A 20221-nucleotide genomic window follows, 5' to 3' on the forward strand; every position below is an offset into this window, starting at 1 on the left:
CCTTCCTGACCCAAAGTCCACTGGTTTTCAGCTGTAGGAAGAGGACTAGAGCAGAGCTGGACAGTATACACACACAAACACCACACACACACACACACACACACACACACACACACTCCTGGGCTGCTCCAACAACATTTCCCAGACCAGTGGCCTCCCCCCCACAAGGAAGTGGACATATAGGTACATCACTACCTGAGGAATCTTCTCCTCCTTGGCTGTGGCTAAACCTTTGAGCTGGTTCTGGAACAGCACAGATTTGTAGAATACCAGTGGTGTCTTTTGAAGCTAATTAAACTTGTTGATGCATTAACAGAAAAAGGTGATAGAAGAAACGAGTGGATTCTCAGACATAGTTTAACAAAGCAGGTTAGTATGGACAGCATAGCTGGCCAGTTGATAGAACAGCAAGTCACAGCTCCAGAGACCTGGGGTCAGTCATGATCTGTGTGGAATTTACACGTCTCTCTGTGACCACATGGCTTTCCCTGAGTGCTCCGCTTTCCTCACATATGGGCCTTGGTATGTTAACTGGACTATGTATTTTGTCCCTAGTGCAAGTACGTGGTGGAATCTCAGAGGGGTTGATGAGAGTGTGGAGAGAAAAGGACCTTACGACATCGGATTAGAACTAGGCCACTCAGCCCATTGAGCCTGCTCTAATATTCCATCTTGACTGATCTATCTCCTTCCTTCTCCCTGTAACCGTTGATGCCCTGACTGATCAAGAACCCATCAACCTCTGCTTCAAACATACTCACTGACTTGGCCTCCAGTGCTGTCTGTGGCAATGGATTCCACAGATTCACCACATTCTGGCTAAAGAACTTCCTCCTCATTTCTTTTCTAAACGGAGCTTTCTCTATTCTGAGGCTGTGTCCTCAGTCCTAGACTCCCCCAGTATAAGAAACATCCTCTCCACATCCACTCTATCTAGGCCTTTCATTATTCAATAGGTTTCAATGAGATCCACCCTCATTCCAGCGAGCACAGGCCCACAGCCATCAAACACTCTTCATACCCCTTTCTTTCTCAGAATCATTCTTGTGAACCTCCTCTGGACCCTCTCCAACGACCACACATCCTTTCTGAGATAATGAGCCCAAAACTTTCAAGTGTGGACTGACCAATGCCGTATAAAACCTGAGTATTACATCTTTTCACTCATATTCCAGTCCTCTCAAAATGAATACTAACATTGCATTTGCCTTCCATACCACCAAATCAACCTGCAAGTTAACCTTTACGGTTTCCCACATAAGAACCTCCAGGACCCTTCGCGACTCTAATTTTGAATTTTCTCCCCATTGAGAAAATAGTCTACACCTTTATTCCTTCTACCAAACTGCATGACCATGTACTTCCCTACACTATATTCCTTCTTTATCCATTCTCTCAATCTGTCTAAGTCCTTCTGCAGACTCTCTGTTTCCTCAACACTAGCCGACGTTCTTTGTATTGTCTGCATACTTGGCCATAAAGCTGTCAATTCCATCATTCAAACAGTTGCATGTGATGTGAAAAGAAGTGGTCCCAATACTGACCCCTGCAGAACACTACAAGTCATTGGCAACCAACTGAAAAGGCCCCTTTATTCCCACTCTTTGCCTCCTGCCAGTCAGCCAATCTTCTATCCCTGTAATCTTTCCTGTAATACCATGGGCTCTTACCTTATTCAGCAGCCCCATTTGCAGCATCTTGTCAAAGGCCTTCTGAAAATCCAAGTGAACAATATCTATTAACTCTCCTTTGTCTATCCTGTCTGTTATTTCCTCAAAGATTTCCAACAGATTTCTCAGGCAAGAGAAACTGTTAGGGAGCCGTTCTGACTCTTGTCTAGTTTATCATGTGCCCGTTGAGCTCATCCTTAATAATGAATGAACTCCATCATCTTCCCAACCACTGCGGTCAGGCTAACTGGTCTATAATTTCTTCCTTCTGCCTCCCTCCCTTCATAAAGTGTGCAGTAATATTTGCAATGTTCCAGTCCTCTGGAGCCATTCCAGAACCTAGTGATATTTAAAAGATCATTACTAATGCCTCCACAATCAGCTCCCATTTTCAGAGCCCTGGGGTGTAGTCCATCTGGTCCACGGGACTTATCCACCTTCAGACCTTTCAGCTTCCCAAGCACCTTCTCCTTAGTGATGGCAATGATACGCACTTCTGCCCTGACACCCTCAAATTTCCAGCATACTGCTAGTGTCTTCTACAGTGAAGACTAACAAAAATACGTATTTAGTTCATCTGCTATCTCCTTGTCCCTGTTTACTACTTCTTCAGCATTGTTCCACAGCGGTCTGAAATCCACTCATGCCTCTTTTTTACTCTTTGTGTATCTGAAAAATGTTTTGGTATCCTCTTCTATACTATTGGCTAGCTTATCCATCTTTTCTCTCTTTATATATTTTTTTAAAGTTTTCCTTCTGTTAGTTTTCAAATTCTTCCCACTATTTTAAATTCCCACTATTTTTTGCTATACTTTATGCCCCCTCTTTTGCTTTTATGCGGCCTTTGACCTCCCTTGTCACTTCTTCATCTTCGCCATGTACTTATCCTGCGGTTTCCGCATTTCCCCCAGAAACTCCAGTCGTTGCTGCTCTGCCATCACCCCTGCCAGTGTTCCCTTCCAATCAACTTTGGCCAGCTCCTCTCTCATCCTGCTGTAATTCCCTTTACTCCACTGTAATACATCAGACTTTATCTTCTCCTTCTAAAACTGCGGGGTAAGTTCTTTTATATTATGATAACTGTCTCCTAAGGGTTCCTTTACTTTAAGCTCCTTAATCGAATCTGGTTCATTGCATAACATTAAATCTAGAATTGCCTTTCCCCTAGTTGGCTCAACCATAAGCAGCCCTAAGTTGCCATTTCATAGGCATTCTACAAACTCCCCCTCTTAGATCCAGCACCACCCTAATATTCCCAATCTACCAGCATATTGAAATCCCCCATGACCATCGTACCATTTCCCTTTTCACATGCCTTTTCTATGTCCCGTTGAAATTTCTATCCCACATCCTGGCTACTGTTTGGATCCAAGTACATCAGGGTCTTTTTACCCTTGTAGTTTCTTAACTTTACCCACAAGGATTCTACATCTTCCAATCATATATCACCTCTTTCTAAGGATTTTATTTCATTTTGACCAACAGAGCTACCCTACCCTTAACCATGGTGAACAAGCCTTCATCAGTCAACACATTGAGTATGGGAGTTGGGAAGTTGTGTTGCAGTTATATAAGATTGGTGAGACCACACTGGAGTACTGTGTACAGTTTTGGTCATGCTTCTGAAGATGTCATCAATGTTAGGAAGGTTGGTGCCCTTGATGGGACTGCCTGAGTTTACAACTTTCTGCATTTTTTCTGACCCTGTGCAGTGGCTTCTTCATACCAGATGGTGCTGCAACCAGTTAGAATGCTCTCCACGGTACATCTGTTGTTGATAGAATACTTGGGACATATCTAGTCACCTCAAACTCCTAATGAACTGTAGCCACTGTTGTGCCTTCCTTGTATTTGCATCAGTTTGTTGGGCCCAGAATAAATGTTCAGAGATGTTGACTCCCAGGAACTTGAAACTGCTCAGCCTTTCCACTGCTGATCCCTTGATGTGGACCCATTTGTGTTCCCTCAACTTCCCTTTCCAGGAGTCCACAGTCAACTCCTTGGCCTTCCTGACAATGAGTCTGAGGTTACTGCTGAAACACTGTCAGCTGACCCATCTCTCTCCTGTACGACTTCTCGTCACCACCTGAAATTCTGCCAACAACAGCTGTACCATCGATAAATTTATAGACGACGTTTGACCTGTGCCTAGCCACACAGTCATGGGTGGAGCACACCCATTAGATGCGCCAGTGTTGATTGTCAGCGAGAAGGAGGTGCTATTTCTGATCCACCCTGACGGTGTTCTCCTGACGAGGAAGTCAAGAATCCAGTCCCAGGTTTTGGAGCTTGTTGATTAGTACTAAGGGTATGATTGTGTTGAATGTTGAGTTGTAATCAATAAACAATAGTTGCTATTGTCTAGGTGATCCATGGTCGAGTGAAAAACCAGTAAGATTGCACCTGCTGTAGACCTATTGTATCAATAGACAAAGTACAATGGGTCCAGGACCTTGCTTATTGTATCAATAGACAAAGTACAATGGGTCCAGGACCTTGCTTGGACAGGAGTTGATTCTGGCCATGACCAACCTCTCAAAGTACAAGGGGTGATTGATAAGTTTGTGGCCTAAGGTAGAAGGAGTCAATTTTAGAAAACCTAGCACATTTATTTTTCAACATAGTTCCCTCCTACATTTACACACTTAGTCCAGCGATCGTGGAGCATATGGATCCCTTCTTTGTAGAAGTATTGGACTTCCAGAAGTGGTCCACAGTAGGGGTGATTGATAAGTTCAACTCCTTGAGTGATTATGCAGAAAATTTGAGGTTAATAACTCATCTCCTTCTACCTTAGGCCATGAGCTTATCAATCATCCCTGCTGCGGACCACTTCATCACAGTAAATGTGAGTGTAAAAGGTGAAAGACATTGAGGTAGCTCACTCTGCCCCTCTTGGGCACTGGTATGACTGTCATGGCACAGGTTTTCAGTTGTCTACCAGGTACACCATTCCGATATGACTTGCAAGGGGCCACCCTCTTCAGAGGTGTTCTGATGTCAGCCTCCGAAACAGAGATTACAGGGTCTCCAGATGCAGACAGGATTCACAGAGGTGTAACTTCATTCTCTCGTTCAAAGCGTGCATAAAAAACATTGAGCTTATCTGGGGGTGAAGCATCTGAGCAACTCATGATGTTATGTTTCAAGCTGTAGGAAGTAATGGCCTGAAAAACCCTGTCAGAACTGGTGGTAATAGGATTCTGATTCTAACTTCAATCAGAATTTTTTTAATGCTTAAAATAGCCTTCTTTTGGTCATACTTAGACCACAGATCTAGCCCTCAGCAAATCACAAATCTCCTGGGGCATCCTTGGCTTTTGGATTGGATATGTCCGATAAGTTCTTGAAGGTACACACTCGTCCGCACAGGTCTTCATGAAGTCGGTGACAACTGTGGCGTATTCATTCAGATTCAAAGACGAATCCCTGAATATTGTCTAGTCCACCTACTCAAAGCAGTCCTGTAAGCATTCCTCCTCCTCCCTCGATTGTACCTTCTTGGCCCTCACCACTGGTGCTCCGGTCTTTAGTCTCTACCCATATGCCAAGAGTAGACGCACAGGCAATGGGACTCACCAAATTTCAGCCATGGGATGACATGGTAAGCATTCTTGATGATGGTATAACAGTAGTGGTCAAGTGTGTTGGCTCCTCTGGTTCCGTAGGTTGATGGAAGGTATTCAGAGACTTCTTCAAGCTAGCATGGTTGAAATCCCCCGCAACGATAGGGCAAGCATCAGGGAGCGCTGTTTCATGACTGCTGATCACAGTGCCCAGCTACTCCAGTGTCTGTTGACGTTGAGCAGAGGTAGGAATGTACACTGCTACCAGGAGGATGGCAGAAACCTCCCTCGGCAGATAAAATGGTGAACACTTGACTGCTGGATGCCCCAGGTCTGATGAGCAGGATTGAGACTGAAACGCTACGTCTGTGCACCACGATGAGTTAATCATAAAGCATACTGTACCCCGTCAAGCTTTAAAAGACGCAGACGTCCTGTCTTTTGGGGGGATAATGGCAAGGTGGGGGTGAGCATACAATCTTTTTCCCAGGGAGGGGGTATTTGGTTGAGAATGTGCCACCACATCTACGGGTGAATGCATCAGATATTAAGAAAGAGGCCCTCTTCTCAATGGTGGACTTTAACCTACACAAAGTGGCCATTTTTTTAGGAACGTAATTAAATGGTCACGGAGTGTAATTTCATGGTCTTTTGCTACTGTAGCCCATCCACTTCAAAGCTCGATGTGCTGTTCATTTAGAAGTCCTCCTCTACACGCCATTGTTGCAACATGTGATTGTTTCAGTTACTGTCGCCTTCCTGTCAGCTTGAACCAGTCTGGCAATTCTCCTCTGACCTCGCTCATTAACAAGGTGTTTTGCCCACAGAACTGCCATTCACTGTATGTTTTTTGCTTTCCACACCATTTTCAGCAAACTTTAGAGACCGCTGAGCATAAAGATCCCAGGAGATCTGAAATGCTCAAACATTCTCTAGCATCAACAATCTGACTCGTACGGCCAGATTTGGGAACAGCTTCTTTCCAACTGTGATAAGACTGCTGAACGGATCCTGACCCGGATCTGGACCGTACCCTCCAAATATCCGGACCTGCCTCTCGGTTTTTTTTTGCATTACCTTACTTCCCATTTTTCTATTTTCTATTTATGATCTATAATTTAAATTTTTAATATTTACTATTGATTTGTAATCCAGGGAGCAGGAAGCGCAGAATCAAATATCACTGTGTTGATTGTACGTTCTAGTATCAATTGTTTGGCGACAATAAAGTATGAAGTATAAATAGCGGGAAGGGAGACCCTGGTTTTTGCTGTCCTCTGCATAGTCTTGAGGTCTGATGCCTTGCAGCTTCCACACCACACAATGACTCAGACAGACAGGACACTCTCAATGATGCTCCTGTAGAAAGTTGTTAGAATGGAGGCAGGAAGCCTTGCGTTTTGAGCTGCTTTTGGCCGTGCAGTCACGAGTCAGCAGTGTGAACGGCAGCGGACTGAGCACACGGCCCTGGGAGGCACCAGTGCTCAGCACAATGGAGCTTGAGAAGTTACTCCCAACTCAGACTGACTGGGGTCTTTCCATCCAGAGGTCCAAGAGCCAGTTACAGAGGGAGGTGTTGAGTCCCAACGAGGACAGTTTACCCACCAGCCTCTCAGGGATGATCGTGTTAAATATCCTGACGTACAAGGTATCGTTTTCTAGGTGACACAGGATGGAGTGGAGAGCTGAGGCTGTGGCATCACCAGTGAACCAGTTTGAGTGGTGGGCAAACCGTAAAGGGTTCAATGGAACTGAAAAGTGGGATTTTATATGATCCATTATTTGCTGCTCTAAGCACTTCATGATGGTTGCAGTCAGTGCCACTGGGCAGTGATCACTTAGGCCAGTTACCGTCACTCTCCTGGGCACCAGAACGATGGTTGCTGCCTTGAAGCCTGCAGGGACTAAGATGGCTGTTAGCTGGGCTGCGCGGTCCCTCAGCACCTGATCAGGTACGTTGTCCAGCTCCACTGCTTTACGTGTGTTAACCCTGGGTGGGATCCCCCTCACCTCAGCTGTGGCCGGAGCTCCGGGGGAGAGGGGACTTTCTCAATCTGCCATCATTCATTGCACCAAATCTTCCTGGAAAGCGTTCAGCCTACCGGGAAGGGAAGCCTCACTGCTGTTGAGTGCACTTGTAAACTGTTACGGTTTGTTTGCCTTGCCACATGCATCGCGTGAGCCTGGTGTCACAAAGGGGAAGGGGTGTAAACAGCAACAATCACAATGGCAGTGACTAGAAGAGACTGCACTTTACCAGTAAAACTCTATCTGTGGTGAACAATGAGCCATTACTACTGAGGTATTCGTACACCAGTTCTTCCTGACGCAGATCCTCTTCAGGTCTTGCTGGAGGTAGTAGCATTTCTGTTGACTCAAAAGGAGATTAGGCCTTCTAGCTGGATGGCTGAGTCTGGAGATGTGCCCTGGAGCCATGTTTCTTTCAGGACGAGTGTGCAGCAGTCTCTCATTTCCTGTTGGTTCAGATGCTGATGCAGGTAATCCAGTTTATTTTCTAGCAATTGGATGTTAGTGCCAGCCTGCAGGGATCCACTTTAAGTTTCACTTGAATATCAAAGCACTTACTATGCTTCTACACACTTGCACTCAGATTCTGACAGCCGCTTTCCTGAGTTGATGTAGCAGGCCACAGCATGGATTGAGGGCCCGGTCCAGTAGGCCATAGCATGGATCGAGGGCCCACTCCAGCGGGCCACAGCATGGATTGAGGGCCCACTCCAGTAGGCCGCAACATGGATCAAGGACCCACTCCAGCAGGCCAGAACATGGATCAAGACCCACTCCAGCAGGCCACAACATGGATCAAGACCAACTCCAGTAGGCTGCAGCATGGATCGAGGCCCCACTCCAGCAGGCCAGAACATGGATCAAGACCCACTCCAGCAGGCCGCAGCATGGATTGAGCCCCACTCCAGCAGGCTGCAGCATGAATCGAGGGCCCACTCCAGCAGGCTGCAGCATGGATCGAGGGCCCACTCCAGCAGGCCACAGCATGGATCGAGGGCCCACTCCAGCAGGCCACAGCATGGATCGAGGGCCCACTCCAGCAGGCTGCAGCATGGATCAAGGGCCCACTCCAGCATGCCACAGCATGGATCAAGTCCGACTCCAGCAGGCTGCAACATGGATCAAGGTCCCACTCCAGCAGGCTGCAGCATGGATCGAGGGCCCACTCCAGCAGGCAGCAGCATGGATCAAGGGCCCACTCCAGCAGGCTGGGGCATGGATCAAGGGCCCACTCCAGCAGGCTGCAGCATGGATCAAGGGCCCACTCCAGCAGGCAGCAACATGGATCAAGTGCCCACCCCAGCAGGCTGCAGCATGGATCAAGGGCCCACTGCAGCAGGCAGCAACATGGATCAAGGGCCCACTCCAGCAGGCTGAAGCATGGATCAAGGGCCCACTCCAGCAGTCCACAGCATGGATCAAAGACCCAATCCATGCAGTAGTCTGTAACTGTGCAGCAAATTCATTATCCTACTCCCTAGCAAGATATTCTTGCAGATTTTAGTGTTCTTTGTGATCAGCAGTGTTCTTAATCACAGGAAAGATGAACAGGACAAGAAATTTCACTGTTGATTGGAGACTGGGAGAGCTCTGTGATTGTGCATGCTGCCATCTGATGAAGATGCTTGCAAAAGAAAATCTGATTAGAAGGAACTCGACATCAACCCATTCATGAGCTGCATCAAGTACCTTTAATAGGCAGAAGAGGAAGGGACGCAAGAACGGGCTGCGTTTGTGACACTGACAATATTCTTCAGGACTTCTCTCTGTGTCGTGTGGGAGTGGACCGCAGGTTTCAGATGACACGTGACCCCTTCTCCCCTCAAGTTGCTGCCTGAGATTCTTTTAAGTATGGCCCAGAACTATTTCCAAGCACAATAGTGGTAGCATATGGAATCTATTCATTAATCCAGGGCATGCAGCCAAGCCATTAGTGCACCAAGCATTAATGGTTACCATTGAATGTGTCTTATCTAAATGTCACAAGCTATGTGTGGTTTCATGACACAAGAAGATAGGTTCTCCAAACCCATCGCACAAAGCTGCGAGCAAGTCAGCAGGGGTTCACACACACACAGCTGCTTCCCATCAAACATTTCAGCTCAACCAGCAGATACTTTCAGAGCAAGTTTGAAGGGAGAGCAAGGCTTGCACTTTCTACAACCTTGGGACATCCTGAGGCACACAGAGGCCAATCATATACCTTTGGAATTCAAGATTCAAGATTCTTCAGTATACGAGTGTAAAGGAGAACAAAATGATTGTTGCTCTGGATCCAGTGCAACATAAACAAACACAATAAGCATATAAAACACAAAAAAAATTTAAAAAAATGAAGTATGGAAGTAATCCTCTCAAACACAACATACACATCGATGTATCATTTGCATCACTGACCAACTGTTCTATCCATGGACTGATTGTATATGCATTAAGCGATGCTAAGTGATGTGTATGTAGTGGTGGTGGGGAGAGGTGGGATGGGTTAATGGGAGGAGGTGTTGATAAGCCTGATGGTTTAGGGGAAGTAACCGTAGTCCTGGCATGGATACTGACTAGCTTCTTCCCTGATGGAAGTGGGACAGTCCGTAAGCAGAGTGGATGGGAATGAAGTTAGACTAGTGACATAAGATGCAAAATCCCACAAGCATCAAAGAGATCACAGGCTGACCACCCGATTCTGTTGACTTTGTTTGAGGGAGGACGTCAGAGCATAAGACACCTTAGTCACCTGGATTAAATCATGACCTCTAGCGCTGTTTGTGTGGAGTTTGCACCTTCTTCTTATGGGTTTCCAGTTTGCTCCCACATCACAAAAATGTGCTGGTTGGCAGGTTAGTTGTTGCTGTCAGTTATCCCGGGTGTGGTTGGCAATTGGGACAGTGCTGAGAGAGATTAGCTTTAGCTTTATTTATTAACTGTCACATTCACACCGAAACATCTAAACACGCAGTGAAGTTCATCGTTTGCAACAATGACCAATACAGTCTAAGAATGTGCTCGCAAGTGTTGTCACGCTTCCAGCACCAACATAGTATGCCCTCAACTTACTAACCCTAAGCTGTACGTCTTTGAAATGTGGGAGGAAACCAGAGCACTGAGAGGAAACCCACATGGTCACAGGGAGAGCGTACAAACTTCTTACAGACAGCAGTGGAATTGAAACCAGGTTGCTGGCACTGTATTTGTGTTAACATTAACTGCTATGCTGTCGTGCTGAAAAATAAATGATAAAAAAATTAATGCGTTCCATTGCTCTATCACGGCATTCTACTGAGTTTCTGTTGATTCCAAAGGAATGTATATTGGAGAGAGAGTGCAATGCAGTTTTTCTTCCTTACAGTTCGTTTAGCACTTCCAACTGGGGTTAAACTTTTCGGCAATTAACTGTTGCACTTGTATTTGTGGGATCTTCATTTTGTTTGCCCTTACCTGCTTGGTGGACAGATACCCTCCTGGATAATGGAACCAGACACTACCCTCCATCAATTAGTGCTGCCAATCTTCAATTAACCTTTCTACAAGCCATTATGCTTAGAATAGAAGCTGCAGGGAACCAGTAAACATGCCTAAGATCCAAGATGAAAAGCCAGAAAATACAGAGCCAATGCTAATTTGTTGGACAAAGCCCAAATATGATTAACTTGCAAACTTCTAGGAACCAATGAACTGAAATTAAACCCTGATGGAAAATAACCCCTCTGTGAGCTTGTGGGCTGTAGCTGCATGGCAGGAAGCAAAAATGTTGAGCCCATGGTACATGTTGTTGAGTTGATCCTGGTCTGGATGACAGAAGGGGGCATTATGAGTCCGAGAAGGAAGAATCAGTTGGTCATGATGTACTTTGAGATGTCCTAAAGTTATGAAGGGCACCCTGTAAGTGTAAGTCCTTCCCTTTCACTATGTTTCTCATCTCTGTCAGACTTTCCATGCATTTTCAGTCTTCCAAAGGCCATCGTTAAGGTGTGATATTATGGCTGTCAAGTTTGTCCAGGGATGACACTGCCCTGGACTGGACAGAGTACCACTGTGATGCACTCACATCCACCACAGGTGTGCACGTTGTAAATTTAACCTCTAAGAGCGCCACAAGAATGGGAGACCTTATAAAGAGCCAATGGGTTCCAACCAATGTGTAAGAGGCACAGACCTAGAGAGACATGCAGACAGAATATGCCTCACCCGACCACCCAGCTTCCGACCACATTCCCAATGGAGAATCTGGAACATGGTTGATGGGGCTATGTGTATAATGAGAGAAGGGACGCTTATGAAGTACAGTGAACATTCATCCTCCATCTGGCAGATTCCGAGAAAAACAAATCACTTTTATTTTCCAGAGAATTCCAAATATTATTTTGCCGAGGTAATTTTCCTTTGTACTGACCCAGCCGCGGCTGATATGTAATGATACAAATTCACAAAGCTCATGACACACTCAACATCAGAGGCCCAGATGTTCCCCTTTGGCACCATAGTCCCAGCTGAAGCATTCCTTCTTCAGCTGCGGGCCTGAGCCATTCCCACTACACCCCCTCTCATTCCCAGTTATTCCTCTGTATAGCTCTGCATTCTTTTTTTGTTTTGTTTTGTTATTCCGCTCACTAACACCTTGGAAAAGAAGGCACGTTGGTGGTAAAGTGAAGAGGTTGGTGTGAAGAAAAGATGCAGGAAAGGTTCCACTGAAAGAATAGACAAAATAAAGTAAAGCTTCAACATGAGGAAATCTGCAGATGCTGGAATTTCAAACAACACACATAAAAAGTGCTGGTGAACGCAACAAGCCAGGCAGCATCTATTGGAAGAGGTACAGTCGACGTGCTGGTGAACGCAACATTCTGGCCGACAAAAGCAGGATCTCCCAGTGGCCACACATTTTAATTCCACGTCCCATTCCCATTCTGATATGTCTATCTACGGCTTCCTCTACTGTCAAGATGAAGCCACACTCAGGTTGGAGGAACAACACCTTATATTCTGTCTGGATAGCCTCCAATCTGATGGCATGAACATTGACTTCTCTAACTTCTGTTAATGCCCCACCCCCCCCCCTCGTACCCCATCCCTTATTTATTTATTATTATTACTTTTTTCTTTTCCCCTTATTTTCCCTCTCTTTTTTCTCCATCTGTCCCTCTCACTATAACTCCTTGCCCATCCTCTGGGCTTCCCCCCCCCTTCCCACTTTCTTTCTCCCTAGGGCTCCTGTCCCATGATCCCCTTCCTTCTCCAGCCTCATATCTCTTTTGCCAATCAACTTTCCAGCTCTCAGCTCCATCCCTCCCCCTCCTGTCTTCTCCTATCATGTCGGATCTCCCCCCCACCCCCCGCCACTTTTACTCTTACTATCAGTTAGTCCTGACGAAGGGTCTCGGCCCGAAACGTCCTATAGATGCTGCCCGGCCTGCTGCATTCACCAGCATTTTTTAAAGTAAAGCTTGTTATATTTGCTTCCTTCTCCACTCCATCCCTTTCTCTGTCTTCCTCTCTCTCACCATCATTGCCTTGCCCTCTCACTCTTCTTCTACCATCTATCTCTCTCACTCCTTCAGTCTTTTCCTATCTTTTTCATTCTCTCCCTGTCATTCCTTTCTCCCACTTTTTCCTCTATCGTTCTTCCTTCACTACTCTCCTGTGCCTCTATATGGGGGGGGGGTTATCAGAGGTAGGAGGTCATAGGTCTGTGGTAAATGTCTGTGTGGTTTTTGCAGAGAATGGTGGAGGTGTGAAACACATGCCACAGGTAGTGGTAGAAGGAGATACATTAGGAGGTCATCAGTCAGTGGTAAATATCTGTGTGGTTTTTACTTTTAGGTAAGTACATGAATGACAGAAAAGGAGAGGGTGCAGTAGGAGGGAAGGTCTAGATTGATCTTGGACTAGGTTAAAAGTCAGCAAAATATCATGGGCCAGAGAGCCTATACTGTGCTGTATGGATTTACGTTCTATAATGTCACAGAGACATAGAATACTGCAGCACCGAAACAGGCTCTTTGGCCCAAATAGTCAATGCTGAACTATTAATCTGTCTAGCCCCATTGACCTGCACCTGGACCATAGTCTTCCATCCCCCTCCCATCCATGTACCTATCCAAATCTCTCTTAAATGTTGAAATCAAACCCAAATCCACCACATCCTATAGTAGCTCATTCCACACACTCACCAGCCTCTGAGTGAAAAAGTTCCCCTTTATGTTCCCTCTAAACAGTTCACCTTTCATCCTTAACCCATGACTAGTTCTAGTCTCACTCAACCTTAGTGGAAAAACTGCATGACATTATTGAGCTATTATTTTAATAATAAACAACAGTCTTGCGGTTTTGTGCTCATCAATTTTGTAAAATCCTGAATTACTTTCTTATTTGAATTTAAATTCCCCTCGTCATGGCAGAGCAGACTTGATGGGCCGAATGGCATAATTCTGCTCCTATATCTTATGGTCTTGAACCCACACCTCTTGATGTCCACTTGGAGAATGACATAAACTGTAAACAAGCCCCTCAGCCAATCAAATTGGCAGCAGTCATCATCCACCCATTTAGACTAATCCCTTTTTATTCTTCCTACGTTCCTGTCGACACTCCCCATAATCCAGGCAATTTGCAGCAGCAATTTAAGTGTCTCTCTTCTCCCCTCTCCCATCGGGCAAAGATACAAATGCCGGAAAGCACATATCACCCAGGTGAAGGACAGTCTCTATCCTGCTGTTATAAGACTACTAAATAGTTCTCTAGCACAATAACTTGGATTCTTGACCTCACAATCTACCTCATTATCACCTTGCATGTTTATGTTTACCTGCACTACGCTTTCCCTGTAGTTGTTCACGTTTTACCTTGTTCTACCTGTGTGATGATCTGATAATGACGACGGGCTGCCCCCAGCACATCCTTTGAGTGTGTTGGTTGTTAATGAGAACAATGCACTTCACTCTATGTTTTGATGTACGTATGATTAAAAAAAAATTAATCAGAATCTGTATGAACAGCACACATGATAAGCTTCCTGTTCTATCTCAGTGCATGTGACAACAATAAACCAATTCCAACTACTGACCTGTCAGTAGAAGAAAACAGGAACACCCACAAGGGAAACTGGATTGACACAGGGAGAAGGTGCAAACTCCACACGGGCAACACCAGAGAACAGGATTGAACTCATGACACCGGAACTACCTTCCTTACTTCTGAGCTCTGTTGGCTGGTAAAAAATTAGCTTCTAGATTGCATCTGGTAGATTGCTTTGAAGAAACGAGCCAGATTAAAAACATACTCTCAGTGGCCACTTTATTAGGTACACCTGTACACCTGCCCGATAATGCAAATATCTAATCAGCCAATCAGGTGGCAGCAACTCAATGCATAATAAGCATGATCAAGCGATTCACTTGTTGTTCAGACCAAGCATCAAAATGGGGAAGAAATGTGAATTACATGACCGTGACAGTGGAGAAATTGTTGGTGCCAGACAGGGTGGTTTGAGTATCCCAGAAACTGGCACAACAGTCTCTAGAGTTTACAGAGAAATGGTGCAAAAGACACAAAACAATCACCTAGTGAGTGGCAGTTCTGTTGCAACAGTGGTGTGTAGAAGAACATCTCTGAATGTACAAAATGTTGAACCTTGAAGTGGATGGGTTACAGCACCAGAAGATCACACTGGGTTCCACTCGTGTACCTAATAAAGCAGCCATTGAATGTATAGTCCCATGTCTCTGTCCAAACATGGAACGGAGTCTAACTGTGTCACCAGTGCTCAGCTATTGATACCTAAGGAAACCCTGTAAGTGGGGTCTGCACGCTGACTGTAACCAAGTGGGAAGTTGTGTGGGGCTCTGGTCTCTGCTGGTTAGTCTAGTCACCGCTGTGTGGATAAAAGAACAATGCACTCACCTGTGACTGCTGCGGGATATTTACAAAGTTCCCATCCCGTGGTCCAATGCTGACGAATCGGTTCGCAGATGAGGAGCTAGGCGTTGAGTATGCTGTCAGAGGGAAAGAGTGTGAAGATCAGAGTCAGCTGAGGAAGAATCCCTACGGTCATAGAAAAATGTCATCTAACTTCCCTGCTGATCCATATCTGTCCATTCATACCTAGGCTTTCTTGTTCTAAAGGAGAAAAGCTACTTATGTCCTGGTGCACAAGAGATTCTGCAGATGCTGGGAATCTTAACACACACAAAATACTCAGCAGGTCAGGCAGGTTCAATGGAGGCGTTTTCTTTGTCTTTCATTTTGGTAGCCCTCTCACCCCTTCTCTTCTCCCTTCCCTCAAAACCTGTCCATCACCTCCCTCTGGTTCCCCTCCTCTTTCCCTTTCTTCCATGGTCTACTGTCCTCTCCAATCTGATTTCTTCTTCAGCCCTTTACCTCTTCCACTTATGACCTCATCCCCCTCTCCTCCACTAACCTCTCCCCTCAACTGGTCTCATCAATCACCTGCCAGGTTGTACTCATACCCCTTTTGTTCCTCTCCATAGGTGCTGCCTATACCGCTGAGGTTCTCCAGCATTTTGTGTGTTACCACAGACCCTCACCATCCAGGCATCTTGTCACTACCACCAGAGAGGAGCTGCAGGAGTTTGAAGATTCACACTCAATGTTTCAAGAACACCGTCTTCCCAGATTTCTGAAAGGTCCAAGAACCTCACAGGTGTATAGGGTAGTTAAGAAAGCTTATGTGGTGTTAGCTTTCATAAGTCGAGGGATAGAGTTTAAGAGTCGCAATGTAATAATGCAGCTCTATAAAACTCTGGTTAGGCCACCCTTGGAGTACTGTGTCCAGTTCTGGTCACCTTACTATAGGGAGGATGTGGAAGCATTGGAAAGGGTACAGAGGAGATTTACCAGGATGCTGCCTGGTTTAGAGAGTATGCATTATGATCAGAGATTAAGGGAGCTGGGGCTTTACTCTTTGGAGAGAAGGAGGATGAGAGGAGACATGATAGAGGTGTACAAGATATTAAGAGAAATAGATAGAGTGGACAGCCAGCACCTCTTCCCCAGGGCACCACTGCTCAATACAAGAGGACATGGCTTTAAGGTAAGGGGTGGGAAGTTCAAGGGGGATATTAGAGGAAGGTTTTTCACTCAGAGAGTGGTTGGTGCGTGGAATGCACTGCCTGAGTCAGTGGTGGAGGCAGATACACTAGTGAAGTATAAGAGACTACTAGACAGCTATGTGGAGGAATTTAAGGTGGGGGGTTATATGGGAGGCAGGGTTTGAGGTTCGGCACAACATTGTGGGCCGAAGGTCCTGTAATGTATTGTACTATTCTATGTTCTGTGTTCTAACCTGTGAATATGACCTCATTATTCATCTTTTGCACAATTCATTTACTATTGTAATTTATAGTAATTTCATATATTGCACTGTACTGGTGCCACAAAGCAAAACATTTCACACATATGTCAGTGATAACAAATCCATTTCTGATTCTGATTAAAACTGCGATGAGGAGGAATTTCTTTAGCCAGAGGATGATGAATCTGTGGAATTCATTGCCACACCTTGGTTAGACTCCGCTTGGAATACTGTGTTCAGTTCTAGTCACCTCATTACAGGAACAATGTGGATGCTATAGAGAGGGTGCAGAGGAAATTTACAATATTGTTGCTTGGATTGGAGAGCATGCCTTATGAGAATAGGTTGAGTGAACTTGACCTTTTCTCCTTGGAGCAACGGGGGATGAGAGGTGACCTAATAGAGGTGTATAAGGTGATGAGAATCATTGATCATGTGGATAGCCAGAGGCTTTTTTCCCAGGGCTAAAATGGCTAACATGAGGGGGCATAGTTTTAAGGTGCTTGGGAGTAGGTAGAAGGGGGATGTAAGTTTTTCACACAGAGTGGTCAAATGCACTGCTAGTGAAGATGGTAGAGGTGGATACAGTAGGGTCTTTTAAGAGACTCTTGGAGAGAGGTACATGGAGCTTAGAAAAATAGAGCGCTATGCGGTAGGGAAATTCTAGGCAGCTTCTAGAATAGGTTACATGGTTAGCACAACATTGTGGCCTGAATGGCCTGTAATGTCCTGTAGATTTTCTATGTTTCTACATGGCTGGGTGTATTTGTCACTGGGTGTATTCAAGGCAGAAGTTGATAGGCTTTTGATTCGTAAGGGGGTTAAGTTTCCAGGGACGCAAAAAGGCTACAGAAAGTGATGGATACAGCCCAGTCCATTACAAGGAGGGCCCTCTCTCCACTGAGCACATTTTCATGCAGCACTGCATAAAGAAAGCAGCATCTATGATCAAGGACCCCCCGACATCCAGGCCATGCTCCCTTCTTGGCACTAGCATTGGGTAGGGGGTACAGGAGTCTTAAGTTCTACACCACCAGGATCAGGAACAGTTATTACCCTATGACCATCAGGTCCTGAACTGACGTGGATAACTTCATTCAACACAACTCTGAAATGACTCTACAACCTACAGACTTAATTTCAAGGACTCTACATCTTATGTTCTCAGATCTTATTTAGTTTTTATTTGCTCAATTTGTCTTCGTTTGCACATTGATTATTTGTAAGTTTTTGTTTATGTATATTTTTTCAGAAATTCTAAATTATTTATCTATTTTTGTGTCAATTCCTGCAAGAAAGTGAATCTCCAGGAGGCATATGGCAATATATATGTACTTTGATGATACATTTACTGTGACTTTCTTTTAACTTATTGCAAGAAGCCAGGAGAATGAAGTTGAAGAACAAAATCAGCCATGATGATATGCTGGAGCAGATTTTTAGGCTGCTTGTCCAAATTCTGCTCTGATTTCTTATGAGCTGATTGTCACGGACCAATAATTGGCCTTGCAAAGGTTAGGGAGGAGATATGATTAAATCAACTAGTGCCTTCGCTCCAACTGTTTGGACGTGGATGCATTGATAGCTGTACATTGATCAGATTCACAAGTCAAGGAGAGAATTTTAATTTAGCTTAAGCAAGGAGTTATTTTCCAATCTCTCTTGCTCCTGGAAGCTTAAATCCCTTGTTGTATGTTCTTTATCTGACTCAAACTTTGATCCAGAATGGATGGTTGAAAAATACTCCCCTAATTTTAGATGTCAAATTAAGAAGCTGAAAGTTTCAAGATAACGTCTCGCAAACTCCAGTTAACAAAACCATAAGATTTTGTTGTGATTTGTAAAGGAAATGGAGGGTAAGTGTAGGGGAGTGTTCAGGGTATTGTTGAAGTCACAGGATTATACAGAGAATTGTGCTCTCTTTATTCAAAGATGAACATGCTTGCTCTCCAGAAAATTCAGCAAAAAAATTTATTAGGTTGATTCCTGGGATGAAGGGTGGTCATAAGGAATGACTGACATGTTTAATCTTAATGTTCAATATTGTGATGTAACTTGAAAAGAGAATATAGCACAGTACAGCACAGTACAAGCCCTTTAGCTCACAATGTTATGCCAGCCTTTTAGCTTACTCAGTGCCTATCAAACAGACTCTCAAGTGTCCCTCTCCACCACCCTTGGCAGACCATTACATGTCCCTGCTAATCTCTGTGTAAAATACCTACCTCTGATACCCCCCCCTCAAATATTTTCTTCCAACCTCCTTTAAATTATGCCTTCTCAAATTAGCCATTTCCACCCTGAGAAAAAGTCTTTGACCATCCACTCGATCTATGCCTCTTATCATCTTGTACTCCTCGATCAAGTCATCTCTTATCTTCCTTCACATCAAAGAGAAAATCCCTAGCTTGCTCGATCTATCCTCATGCTTTCCAGTCCAGAAGACATATTTTCAAAAAGTAAGAAAGATACAGAGGAATTCCTCCCAGAACAGAGGAGCAGAGGGGATAGGACATGTACTTCACACCTGGTCACTCTCTTCATATCTGCGATGGTTGACAGAGGAAGTATGGAAGCAAAAATAAAACACTTAAATCCTTTTGTACTGTCTCTGATCATTAGGAATGTTTAAAATTAGCACAGCAGCTTTCAAACCATCAGCAATTTTTTGGGTCAGGGCCCTTAACATTGTTAATGTTCCATCTCATCCATCCCACAGACTCTTTGACCCCATACTATCAGGCAGGAGGTAGTATAGCATTAGGACAATAACTGTTAGAATGGTAGACTAATTCTTCCCCCACGGCATAAGACTGCTGAACTCCCTGCCACCATTCAGGTCTCATCACTTAAGAGGCACCAGTAGCATTACACTGTTTACTTTTTAACTTGTGTCGTAAATGCACCTGATGCCGAATATCAACCTTCTGGACTATGTTTTATTACTTATTAATTTATTTGTGGTAATATTATTTTACAGGTTGTGTGTGAGTTATATGTACTGTGTTGTGCACCTTGGCACAATGTCGTTTTGTTTTTAGGTATACATGTATACGGTTGGATGACAGTAAACCCCAAACAGTAGCCAGGAAGTGGGTTATAAATTACAGCAGGCAGCGGCAAATAGAAAAGTCCTGTAATAAGCAGAATATTATGGCAGTAATGGGGAATTTCAAATGCAGGTAGATTGGAAAATATGGTTGGTGCTGGATCCCAAGAGAGGGAGTTTGCAGAATGCCTATGTGCATGATGGGCTTTTAGGAACAGCTTGTGGCTGAGACCACGGGAGTGGGCGGCGGGGAGAGGGTGGTGGGGTAACAGCAGTTCTGGATTGGGTTGTAGAAAAGAAACTATAGCCCAATTAGCCTAACTTCAGTGGTTGGGAAGATGTTGGAGTCTGTTATTAAGGATGAGATTTCAGGGTATTTGGAGGCACATGGTAAAGTAGACTAAAGTTAGCAATGGTTTCCTTAAGGGGAAATCTTGTCTGATAAATCTTTTGGAATTCTTTGAGGAAATAACAGACAGAATTAGACAAAGGAGAATCGGTAGATGTAGAATATTTGGATTTTCAGAAAGCCTATGACAAGGTGCCACACATGAGACTGCTTAACAAGACAACAGCCCATGTATTACAGGAAGGGTACCAGAAT

The 20221-nt window shown here is 44.7% G+C and overlaps 1 protein-coding gene across 10 annotated transcripts in view; it reads right to left on the reverse strand.

The window, feature by feature from the left end:
* The window catches only part of LOC134339507 (nuclear factor 1 X-type-like), a 423369-nt gene that overhangs the window by 19273 nt on the left and 383875 nt on the right, over positions 1 to 20221 (reverse strand). For all 10 annotated transcript variants that reach the window (XM_063036098.1, XM_063036099.1, XM_063036092.1 and 7 more), the window contains one exon: positions 15158 to 15249. In XM_063036098.1, the coding sequence (XP_062892168.1) occupies positions 15158 to 15249 (92 nt within the window). The remainder of the gene's footprint in view (positions 1 to 15157; positions 15250 to 20221) is intronic.

Source organism: Mobula hypostoma, chromosome 29, assembly GCF_963921235.1.
Source record: "Mobula hypostoma chromosome 29, sMobHyp1.1, whole genome shotgun sequence".
NCBI lineage: Eukaryota > Metazoa > Chordata > Chondrichthyes > Myliobatiformes > Myliobatidae > Mobula > Mobula hypostoma.